We start from the raw sequence: 13,171 nt of genomic DNA, 5'->3' as shown, positions 1-13,171 counted from the left end.
CTGACAATAGTGTATAGCAATTTTAAGCAAACACTTTTATTTCTGAACTTATGAACCTCATCTACAACTTAAACAAAAGAAACCATCCTTTAAGTGGCTTCAACAAACAGGGCTTCCGTAACTTGAACGAAGTTATTAAGCAGTCACATCCCTGAACTTAGGCCAATTACTGCCCACAAATCATGTTTGTGAAACAGACAGTAAGAGTTGATATGTAACCCAAATTCACTAGGCTGTACAAGCTATTGATTTAATGCAAAACAATGTTAAATAAACACTTATTTTGCAATTAATTCACACTCCTTTATCCTAACAAAGGGATTCTTGGGAAAAAGAAAAAGGAGAATCCTAGCACTGCCTCTGGACATCCAAAAGGATTCATTCTTCTTTATCTGAGCAACACAGCTCACCTGAAAAGACAGTGAAACTGCTCCATAATTAATTACTTCAAAATGCTGAGAGTTTTCAGCACAGTAATAGGAACCAATAGAAGTAGTAATAGTAACTATTTTGGCAGCCCAGAGATTAGAAATATTTATCAATACTTACATTGTATTGTAGGCAGTTTCATCACTTGCACATTTTAGGGAAAACTTCCTGAACCTAAGTTTTCTAATATAAAGAATATTTAAAAAAAACCAACAAAACCCAACAAGAGTAGCATTTGCTTACCATGAAATGAGGTTGTGTTAAAATACGCTTTAGCTCCTTTGCATCATTGTTCTCTGGGTAACATGAAATTTCTTCCAATACCTGCAAAACAATCAGGAGAAATGCCTATTGTAACTTCCTTTCAAATAAAGCTGTTAGTCAAATGAACAAAAACACTCACTGGTCAGTCCAAATATCTCCAAATGTTTACACAAAATAACATTTTTGACAGGAAAGAGCTTAGGAGAATGTGCCCCCCTCCCCTCGAGAATAAAACCTCTCATTTCAATTTTCTTCCTGAGAGAGATTAAAGCAGAAACTTGAAGGAATCAGTTGCTGCTCTTTCAGTTGACAGTATTCCTCCAACAGCTAAATATATGGAGACAGAAATAAAGTGCTAACTTACAGGTGACACACATCACCACCACCAATTGCTACTTTCACACATGGTCTCAATTTATTAAAACAATCAGTTTAAAAGCAAAATTAAGGTGACACTCAGGAGATTCATTTCAAAACCACACATCTGATCTGATTTAAAGTACTAAAATAAATGCACTGAAAGCTACAGTGGTCTTCAAAAGAACACATAAAACCTTCCCTCCACAAATTAAATTGTTAAAAAACATGAAGTATAGGTGGTCCATCTGCTACCCCACATCCAAACTCCAGATATTTTAAAATCTGAGCCATACTTCAGCTTATCATTGGGGGAAGGAGGAGGGAGTAAAGAAGCTTTAACTCATTTGCCTGCAACCTAATACTTACACCTTTATTTTCAGATGCAACTACATGGATAATGAAAGCAGAGTATTTTGCTTCTGGAAGCACCTCCCAGGATTAAGTGCCAGAGAATTTTTCAGAATAGGAGTTCAGGTTGTGTGTCAGTGTGACTCCGATTATTACACAGTGTTTTAAAGTCTTCCTGTTAATTATATTTTAATAGCACCATAAAGAGTGTTTTCCTATGATGCTACCCCCAACAACTGTAGTTATTTTTACTGATAATATATAACTATTTTATTTTTTACTACTTGCAACAAATAAAAAAATAAAATACTATTTGTTAGTTATAAGAATTAAGAACATCTGTTCTATCTATCTTTGGTCTTAGTGGGCCAACTTCATTGCATTTCTAGAAATATCTTCTCATTGTTCTTCTTAGAAATATCTATGATAAACTTGTTTTTTCAATTTAAAAAGCTGATACTGAGAAAAGTATCGTTTTTGTGACTAAGTCATATAAACATCAAACTTCTGCTGCAGATAAATAAACTGAACACGAAAGATACTTCATTTACCCAACAGGAGTATTCCTTTTAATACCGCTGTTGTTGCAGCAAAGGTTAAATGATGAAACTGATTAATATATATAATCCTTACAGATATAATGGAATTCTGCAAGTTTATGCAACTTGTTATGTAACTTAAGTAAGCAATGGCAGAATTCCAGAAATAATTCAGATTACGAGCCAGAATAGATATTGGTAATTTAATGAAGAGAATAAATGTTCCACTTAAAATACAATCAGACTTTCAATGTAAAAAATATATTTTAAAGTCATTACCTCTTTGGCTCTCTGTACAGCATCACTTGGAGGATTCCTGATTTGTGGTGAAGATTTTGTGTTTATTTTGTCATAAAGCTGAAATAACAAGAAAACAAATTACTGAAATCACATGCTACTTTATATAAAGTAATAATGAGCGCTACCAATAGTCTGCTTATGTTACCATGATTAAGATGATTGTTAAACTGCAAGACTCACAGATGTTTTGTATACAAAATCTAGCAGCTTAGGGTTTCGGCTTTTCAGTTTTAAACATTTCCTGATTTGAAGAGTGCCATAGATTCAGAGTTCAGAGGATGACATGGGAAAGTTCAAGAGGTTAAGGGATTCTGCAAACCTCCCATGTTCCTTCCAGAAATTTACAGAAATTATATTATTCTACTAGAAGTAATCCTATCAGTCTTGAATAAATGCTGGAAACCTTACATTCTGCTATAAAATCAAATTAATCTGCATATCCCACTTTTCTCAATAAATCATCAAACATTTCAAACAGTAATTTAAATAAGCCTCAGAACACGGGAAAATGCTCTTGAAGACAGAAAGCCACAAAAGCCAAAGTCTTTGAAGAGAATAACAAACCTTTTCCAGAAAGAGTACTCATAAAACAAAGACTATCCTTATTACCTAGGATTTTCTATTGGACAGAAAAATGCCGATGTATTTAAATAGGAAATCATAAACCTTCCAGGTTAATTATATATATAAAAAAAAAGTTAAAATCCTTCAACTGTGCAAAACACAACGGGAGAAAGATCTATCTTCTATTTTATTTTAGAGATAGATATTACAGTCTCTCTTTCATACAAACCTAACAGCTTGTGCATGTTCTAACGGAATAAATGTACACCGAAGAATAAACAGGCACTGTGATAAGTACTATTTTCAAATAAAAAAAAACCTTTTGGCTTACATTTCAAACAATATAAAGACGGTCATGCCTGTAATTATTTCCTATTTATGTTAGACTACTTCTCTGAAGTACAAGACAGAAAAAAACCCAAACCTATTTTCAGGATATTGGAGAAATTTTTATCACACAGAGTGGTGAAACACTGCAACAAGTTGCCTAACTAAGTTGTAGAACCTCTCAACTTTGGAAATACTCAAAATTCAAATGGAATTCAAAATAGCGTATGTAAACAAACATTCAAAATACTCAAGGAACTCTTGACACCTTAAGCAAATCCTAACACTGTAAAGGATGAGTTGATAAGGATCCTGTATTTAGGCTGCTCAGCAAGGAGTTCTCAGGAGCTGCCTCTGAGAAGCTTACAGCTCTAATGTTTGGCTGAGGACGGCCTCGAATGTTTGAAAAAGGGAATCTTGTCAAGCTACAGAAGTGCCCTCTTCTCTTTCTCACATGCAACACCATTTAGTTTTAGAAGAGATATAAATTGCCATAAATGCAATCCAACATCATCATGATTTTGCTCGTGTTCCTTAACAATCTAATGCACATGTTGAACATTTCAAGTCCACATGCAAATAAATACAAAAAGAGGAAATTGTCACTTCTAAAAATCATTGCCTGCAGGAGAGTTTTACCACTACCCTGTGGAAAGAAAAGCCAAGCTACATTTGTTTCTTCCACATCCAACAACTTCACCACGTGCTGCTGAAACACTGCTATACGCAACAGTTTTAACCAATCTTGACCACTACTCAAGTTTTTAAAATAAAAGCTTTCTGCTAGCTTATAGTTCAGCAGATACTTTAGTTGCATACACAATTACTTAGTTTTACTTTTTCTTAAATAAGTAAACAAAATCTACCCAAACTCTAGGAACTCCAAATTACTAATATCACATTTATACACCTGTTAAGAAACTGCATCAAGCACTGTGTAGTGAGAAAAGTGCAGTAGGTGCATGACTGAAAATGCATGATACCCAACAGGGATATTATTGAATGTATTTTTTTTAAAATAGTCACACACATATCCTGTTTTAAGATTAATGAAATTACAGAAAAGTTAGCATGAATGTACTTTTATTAGTTATTTCGAGCAATTGTTTAAAAGCTAAGTTGCTGAAGTTGCTGATTTCACTCAAGTTACTAAGTTATTGTAATCCAAAACAACTGGCAGTTTACAGAAACAATTTTTTTCTCACTACCATGGGAGAGGATAAGTTATCTTCTGAGACTAGGAAGGAGGCAAAAAGGAAAGTAGGAAGCAAAGCGCCTCCAAGAATGTTTAGAAAAAAAAAAAAAATCAAGGCAAAGTTCAGACTAAACAAAGATGCATTTATTTTTCCATAGCGCCTTCATGCTGAGGCATGGCACTTAAATTTCATCTTTCAGGACTGCTACTTACTGAGATTTGCTTCCAAGGCACCAAACCATCAGGAGGGACTCTGACAGTACTTAAAAGAAAAACCTTCATATCTACATTAAGGCTTAAACCCTATATATTATGCAAGCCACAGGATCCATTCATTGTTTCTGGAAGTAGAAGACAGCCTCGACTAGAGAAAAGATGTATTTTTGGTAGCTTCACTAGCACGAGCAGATGTCTTCTAGAGAATTTTCTTGGGTACTCTATCTCCAAAGCTCATTGGAAGGCACTAATTGTAAGGTCTAATGGAAGCACTATGCAAACAGCTTACACTGCATTACATTTTTACATGTAATGAGAATTATGTGTTTTTCTCTAAAATTCTATCCAATAAATCAAAAAAGAAACTTGAACCTTTCCAATTTCAAATGCATTTTAAAATGGTAAATTCCTAACTAAAACCAGGGACATTTCATGAAGGTATTCTGATTTAAGAACAAAAGAAATACACTTTTTCATTTGTTTAACTGGGTTATCATTACTTTAACCTCTGCATGCAAGGAAAAAGAAAAGTGTATTTTCTGCCCAAATAAAAGACCATACATCTAAGAACACAAATAATACTCACAAGAGGAGGCAGAGGGAAGGAGGGATCTTGGGCAGTCAGAAAGCATAAAGTCAGCTTTATGAGTTTATCCCAGGGAAGACTACAGTTAAATGCCATACCATAATGAGAATATCAACTAAGAAATAAGACTGCTGTATGTGTTCGTGGTGTGCCTACGATAGATCACTGCTCAGCTCTACACTCAAAATATAAGAATGACAAAATACAATATGTCAAGAGGCAGAGATGGCTCAGAAAAAGCTTTCAAAAAAGTTAAATAAACTCTCCCCCGGTATATTATCAAACGCTTAAAGAAGACAGAAGTTTGATAATATAAGGGAGATCAGTTTAAATGACAAAACTATCATATGATCAGAGTAAAAGGAAGTAGCTGGGACAAATTCAGAGTAGAATTAAAGCACAAATATAAACATTGCAGGTAATCAAGGATGTCACTGATTTACTCTCTTGAGAATTTTTAAAAAAATCAAACCCAGACATTTTTGAAATGGTATACTCTCACTCAAGTTAGTTTATGGAATTTTTAAGCTTATAAGGGGACCAGGCTTCTCCTAGCCACACATTCCATAAACAACAGATTAAGCTTGAAAATGTCAGTGTAAAGAATTTATTTCACAATTTACTGGAAAATGATATATATGTCAATAAAACTGGCGTTTTATGAATAAAGGACGCCAATAGCGGTAATGAAAGATTTATTTTTGTATGTGAAGTTATCAATGATCAAAGAAGATTTCCACATGACAAAATCCAGATGACAAACAAAAATGTAGTTTATCAATTTCTGTACAGTATTTTTTTTAAAGCACATTAGATGGTCAGCTAGTTGTTACTATTTTCTGTGCTCTGAATTACTTTTGAAACAGGAGCTGACTGTGGCTTTCATCACGTCAGGGTTTTTTTGGTCTTCTTACAGACAGGTCACAAATTCTTAGGTTTTAATTGTGGTTCTTGAAATGATGGCAAACACTGTCTTGACCTAAAACTATTTTAAATCCATTTTAAACATCAAAACAGCTTTACTTATTAGTAACATCTGACGTTAGCAACAGAAAAATTTCTTAGTGGAAACAATCAGCATTGTTACTAAACTGTCTATTTTCACATCTCATCTGGAAACAACCTTTTCTTCAGGTCATGTAATTTCTCTCTGGTATAATGCATTATAACATTAAATTATTTTGGAGAGTAGTGGCACAAATTACAATACACAAGACAAATGCAATTATTACACACTGAAGGCAGTAAAATGACAAGACTGTTTTCAGATCTATAAGTACATACACAGCAATACCCCATGAACCATTTATCTTGTTCAGCTTCACATGTTGTTATGTATTTCTAATGCACCCTTAGGAGAAAAGAAAGTAATATTATGTACAAGATTGTATCAGAAGTACTAGTTCTATATTATCTACTTACGTAGTCAAAGCAAAAATAAGAACATACAATAAAAATATGTAAGTATAAAAACATACAAAGTAATAAGTAAACCCAGAAACAAAGGAAGTGTTATTGTCTCTTAGTACTTGCTTTATATTTCAATTTTTTCAATATACCATTTCAACAATGCTTTCACAGATTTTTTTTTGGACATTAAAAAGAAGTCTGGTTCTAAACTGTCTCATGTTTGGTATGTACTTATATAAACAGAAGGATAAATCCAGGATATTATTTTGTATCTCTCATTTCCAAACTTAGTACTTGTGTGTTCAGTCTGGACAAAATTTTTTAGTATTATCTTATTAAGCCTATTTAAAAAAACACATGAACTCTAACAATAATTAGTCTTTAGTGGTTACAGAAGATGATTAGAAGCTTTCTGCCAGAACATAGCAGAAGCCATTAAGAGAAGCAAAGCTTATACTACGCATTAATGCAGCAGAACTGGCAAAGCAGTCCTACCTTCTTTGCAATCTTTGAAAAAACAATGTTTTGCAGTACTCTTCAAATGTTTTTGCACTTAAACAATAACTGTAGTAGAAGCAATTCAGAAGAAGGAATTTACAGGTCCATAATTTATCTCTGAAAGTATCTGAATTTAGAGGTTTCATTTAGACACATTAAGAAGAACTTTTGTTCCCTGGGATATAAGAATCCATAATCCAACACACCCTTACACAAATGTTTCACAAAACATTTAAGAAAACTCTGAATGAAACCTGTTTGCACATATTATAGATTAAAGTAACCATTAATGACAATTACAGCCAGGCTTTATATACTCCTGTGGTACAGAACACAGTACTATGTGAGTTAGCTACACAATTTTAATCACAGAAAACCAGCCTGTTTACAATGCTGTTGTCTTTCAGCAGTCCTGCAACCCTAAGTCCTTCAGGGACCATACCAAAGGTGGTTTCCTGTGGAACAGAACGAACTGGTTCATTCTTCACTGTCCTCAACAGAATGCTTTTCTGTGTTAACACCAACAGACTTTCAAGCATGTTAAAATCTGTATGTGCTCTAGTGATGGGCTTTCTTTTTGCTGGGATGCTCTATTTTCAAGCAAATAAGTCTGCCGCCACATCCCAGTAGCCTAATCTCCAACAATTTCACTCAGCCATAAGCATAAATACAACAATAAAAATTTCTAATAGTTAAACAACCCAACAGCTATAAAATGCCACAGCAATTTTAACCTTTACACTTCCCAGACTTTTGAATACTTTGCATCTCAGTCTCACTCCTCAGCAATAATTCTTTTGCATTTGCCACATAGAAAATAAAAACTAAGAGCTTGCTCTAGAAAAGCTTAACAATCACAACTGATATATTAACAAAACTTGATATAACAAAATAAATAGACATTATTGCTAATTAACAGAATAGTACTGCTTCTTAAAAAGGCATGTTTTAGTTTAAATTTTGCATGCTAGAACACAAATGCTATGAAAAGCATACCCACAACAAGTCAAGTAGCGTCACTACCAGTTCACCAGCTTTTGTAGAAGTCGAGACTTTTTTGTCTTCTGCCTGTATAAAGGGAACTTGTTTCTTCTGATATTTAAGAGCAGACAGCCCAAACTCTAATCCACAATCAGGCAGGCAAGACAAAACAACAAACTCTTCTCTTCAGACTAGTTCTTCAGATATGGAGAAATTCCTTTTAAGCATTTCCTGTAAGAGGGGTCAGAATACTGTCCAAACACACAACCCCCCAATCAATGTCACACTGAAAAATTTAGATACATCACAACTAGCAGAAATTTAGCCTTACTGTCTGGTCTAATCTTGAATGTAATTTAAGTTAGATCACACAGTGAAATCAGTAAATATCTTATCTATCCAAAATCTGGAAGTTTCTGTGATGCAAACGAGAAACTTCTGTTATAACAAGAGCCACTGAAACTGCTAGAGCATAAAACCCCATGATATTTCCAAGACAAATACACATTTTGTGAGGATTCAGTTATAATTCAGAGAGACAGATACAGGATTGCCAACCTCAAATATGAACTCCCCCAACTGAAATATCTAAAAGTAATCATTAAAACATGCCCTTATATATTTGACTTTTGCTTTCTAAGCAATATAACCATATGCAACATAGTGATATTAGAGGATTGTCTTTCATCACTTTTAGGTTTTTATACCATCTAAAAATTCTCAGGTAGAGGTGCTGCCCCTTGCACAGCAACATTTCCCAACAAACAGGCTTGTTGCTCTGTTACCTTTCACAGCTTGTTATCGTGGTACTCCATTTACACCAGAGGTTTCATGTGCTGCAAGTCTGAAAGAAATCCATGACCTACTGAATAAAATAATATTCACGAACAGGAACATCAAAGAGGTGCTAAAATTAAAGAGCCAATTAGATAATTGATAGATCACTTCATTTTTTTCTTTTGCAGTTCTGTTTCACATCTCCTTTTCTATGTAAAACATTATAACCTTCCCATGGGTGCCTCTTTCCTTGGGATTCTATGCTCTCAAGGAAACACATCCCTGAAGGTATCAGTTCCTACTGGAAAACATATCGAGTAACAAGGTCAGTCAGCAAGGCCTTTATCTTCAACTTTCCTTAAAGACACTTTGTTCTTTTAAGTCCTGTTTTTCACTGTTAAGGACTGTGCCTGAAGCTCAGTGTTACCACTTCAGCATCAGTGACCTAACATTAATTTCTCAGCATAAATATACAGCACACCTCACAGTCCCGTTCCATATGAAAGTCCAAATCATATTTAAGACTCTACTTTGTGACCTCTAGAGCATTACAGGTTACAGCCCTCCACAGCTTCAAACTTTTTTCTGTGTGACACCCTTACTGTAGAATAGGAGTACGATCAGCCTTTGCATTCAAGTTCCTTACACAGTGAAACGGTGTGCAATTAAACAGTGAACAAAAACTACTTCAATTGAAGGTTTCAGGAAGTAGTTTACTGGCTAACATGAACGTTCCCTGTATTCATGGAACCAGACAGTCTGAAGCAGTACATTAATTCTGCCTGAACAGATATGTGTTTGCTTCTGCCATGCCACAGAACTGACAGCTGCCATCACTGCCACTTGTTACTTCAGCCACTTGGACTTTCAGTTACCCTGACAGAGGTTATGCTAATTTGAAATACTCAATTTCTTTCTACATATTCACATTCATGCAACACATAAATTATACTTTAATTAAAAAAAAAATTCTTATAGTAGGAAAGTGAGCCCCAAATTTCACTTGAATTTTGATTATTTATGTGATAGAACTGAAATAAACAAATTATTTTAATTGTTAGAGGAACTTTTATCTGCAAAACATAGGCCAACTGTAATTTGTTTTTAAAAGTCATCAGTATTCTTACATATTCATAATGTGTTCCTTGTAGAACAGTTACACTTGCTGCTACCAGTGTCAGAAATGAACATAAAACAAATTTTCTTACGGCTTTACCTACAACAACAGGTAAGAAAAAAATGATGTCAGATCAACTCAGCCAACCCTGTGGAATTCCAACTTCTACTCCAAGCTGCTTCATCTTTTAGGACCATTTCATAGTTGGGTTTCTTCACTTGTTTTATTTTAAATCAAGAACTTAACTTTTGAGGGGAAGAAGAGAGGAGAGGAAACCCAACCAAACTGGGCAAAACATTTTTCTCTGTGATTAGTTCAATTCCCACTGCATGCAATTGGCAAAGAGTTGTCTTCTAGAGAGTAAGAATGACAAATTTCATTGTATTACACACACAAAATCTGAAATTCTCATCATGCAAAACTGACATACCAATGAAGCTAAATGCCAACTGGAAAATGTTTAATAAATGTTAGCAGGCTGCTAATGATCACATTTCTGATGCACACAGCGGATACTACATCTTTCTTAGTGGTCAATGCCTTACTACTGGAGAAGGTGGAAACATATTAACTGATCTACTTTGAGAACTGCTAGAATAAAATTCCTTGACCCTTCAGAGTGCTATACATGACAATAAACACTGCCTGTCAGATGTGGTTTTCCCTTCTGTTATGTAGCTAAATGTTGTGAAATACGTTGTATCTATTTTTTGATCAAAACTTTAAAAAGTGAAAATGTACCCAAGTTTAAATTGTCTCAATAGGTTGTAATACTGCAGTGAAGCTGCAGGCAGTCATGAACTGTGGGGAAATCACACAAAGTTCAAGCTGAAACTAAGACTATACACATCTATGCAGCTCCATACACTAAATCCACCGTGCTTACATATGTGAGTGTAACCATTTTTTACCTTTAGTTCTTATACTGCTGGTTTGGACAAGCAGAAATTTTAGCTTTTGAAATTATAAAGGAAATAATTCTACTTACGCTTATTACATGGCACATTGCTTTTTACAGTCTCCACAGAACATTAAATATTTACACGGTTTGTTCCAAATCACTTTGATCTAATTTTATTCCTTAAACTGATACAGTTAAAAGTAGATTCAAAGACATATGCTTATACTGGTTCAGACCACATGATGAAGTGCCAAGATGTTCAGTAATATCTGACTTGTATGTTCTAATTCTTTGCAAAGGGCTAACTTTTTACCTTCAGGACAGATGAGCTATGAACTGATTTTCGAACGGACTTCTTTTTAGCAGGAACTACCATATGCTATGCACTTACTCTGTAAATTCAAAGCCTTCATACTTAGAATCACAGAATCATAGAATGGTTAGGGTTGGAAGGGACCTTCAAAGGTCATCTAGTCCAACCCCCCTGCAAGGAGCAGGGACAGCCCCAACCAGATCAGGTTGCTCAGAGCCTCATCCAGCCTGGCCTTGAATGTTTCCAGGGATGGGGCATCCACCACCTCTCTGGGCAACCTGTTCCAGTGTTCTACAACTCTCATTGTAAAAATTTTTTCCTAATATCCAATCTAAATCTACCCCCCTCTATTTTAAAACCATTACTCCTTGTCCTATCGCAACAGGCCCTACTAAACAGTCTTTCCCCATCTTTCTTGTAGGGCCCCTTGAGGTACTGGAAGACTGCTATCAGGTCTCCCCACAGCCTCCTCTTCTCCAGGCTGAACAGCCCCAACTCTCTCAGCCTGGCCTCATAAGAGAGGTGCTCCAGCCCTTTTATCATCTTCGTGGCCCTCCTCTGGACCTTCTCCAACTGGTCCATGTCCTTCTTGTGGTGGGGGCTCCAGAACTGGACACAGTACTCCAGGTGGGGTCTCACCAGGGCAGAGTAGAGGGGGAGAATCACCTCCCTCCACCTGCTGGCCACGCTCCTCTTGATGCAATCCAGGATGCGGTTGGCCTTCTGGGCCGCAAGGGCACATTGCTGGCTCATGTTGAGCTTCTTGTCCACCAGCACTCCCAAGTCCTTCTCCTCAGGGCTGCTCTCAATCCATTCCCCGCCCAGCCTGTATTTGTGCCTGGGATTGCCACGACCCAGGTGCAGGATCTTACACTTGGCCTGGTTGAACTTCATGAGGTTGGCACATGCCCACCTCTCTAGCCTGTCAAGGTCCCTCTGGATGGCATCCCTCCCTTCCAGCGTGTCAACGGCACCACACAACTTGGTGTCATCGGCGAACTTGCTGAGGGTGCACTCTATCCCACTGTCCATGTTGCGGACAAAGATGTTGAACAGGGCCGGGCCCAACACAGACCCCTGAGGGATGCCACTCATGACCGCTCTCCACATGGACATTGAGCCGTTAACCACCACTCTCTGAGTGCGGCCATCCAGCCAACTCCTTATCCACCGAGTGGTCCGTCCATCAAACCCATGTCTCTCTAGTTTAGAGAGAAGGATGTCGTGCGGGAAGAGAAGGATGTCGTGCGTTACTTAGCTGTAAAAGAGCTGTAAGAATGTAGTCTTACAAAATAAACTGCAGGGTGAGTGCAGTTTTTTTTTTTTCCACAAAACTGTCCTTTTAAATTGTGCCTCTCAATTTGCTTCATATTTTCCAAGAAGGGTGTTTTTTTTTTTTTTTTAAATTGCGTCACAGAAGTACTGATAAACACTTATGCCGTTCCTCAAAATCACACAACGTTATTTCCTTCTGTTTAATCTCAGGTGCCCCTAAATGCCTCATTCATGTATAATGAATGCAGACTTCAGTATCTGACAGCATTATATCTCACTATAAAGTAGGACTCTAACCTAGCAATTTGTCTCATATTTTAAGAAAACCCCATATTTATACTCATCATAAAAATTCTACTGACTGTAGAAGGTGCAGTTCTCAAAAAGTGATAGCAGATGCTAAAAGATATGCCAAACAGTACATCTATGTAGCTTGCCAAAGAGGAAGAGGTTGAAATTTAGCAATATTCTACATCATATGTGACACATGTAGGTAAACATAGCTTCTCACAAATTGGAAAGTGTGGTAAGCAAAGCTTGGGATTGAATAATCTTAAATAAATACATGCTACTTTAAAACTATAGTGACAAAACAAAAACAGTTTAGATTTAAGTAGACTGCCTAAGATGTTTTCCCACCTCCTGAAAGGTGGTGAGAACTCTTCAGTTTCTGCATGCCACCCTCCAGTCACTACATACACTACAAGATATCTTCAGTACGCCATCTAATCAGGAACCCTCTGCCACAAGTCCCTCCAGATTTTTGTGTGT

At 36.2% G+C, this 13,171-nt stretch overlaps 1 protein-coding gene across 6 annotated transcripts in view; it reads right to left on the bottom strand.

The window, feature by feature from the left end:
- Window positions 1-13,171, bottom strand: part of CASK (calcium/calmodulin dependent serine protein kinase) — a 226,098-nt gene that overhangs the window by 47,730 nt on the left and 165,197 nt on the right. For all 6 annotated transcript variants that reach the window (XM_086766406.1, XM_086766422.1, XM_086766396.1 and 3 more), the window contains 2 exons: window positions 2,220-2,297; window positions 673-753 (listed from right to left, as the gene is read on the bottom strand). In XM_086766406.1, coding sequence (XP_086622532.1) covers window positions 673-753; window positions 2,220-2,297 — 159 coding nt within the window. The remainder of the gene's footprint in view (window positions 1-672; window positions 754-2,219; window positions 2,298-13,171) is intronic.

This window comes from Chlamydotis macqueenii, chromosome 1 (genome assembly GCF_036417535.1).
Source record: "Chlamydotis macqueenii isolate bChlMac1 chromosome 1, bChlMac1.mat, whole genome shotgun sequence".
Taxonomy (NCBI): Eukaryota; Metazoa; Chordata; class Aves; order Otidiformes; family Otididae; genus Chlamydotis; species Chlamydotis macqueenii.
The sequence above is the reverse complement of the archived record's forward strand: the minus strand, read 5'-3'. Positions and strand labels throughout refer to the sequence as shown.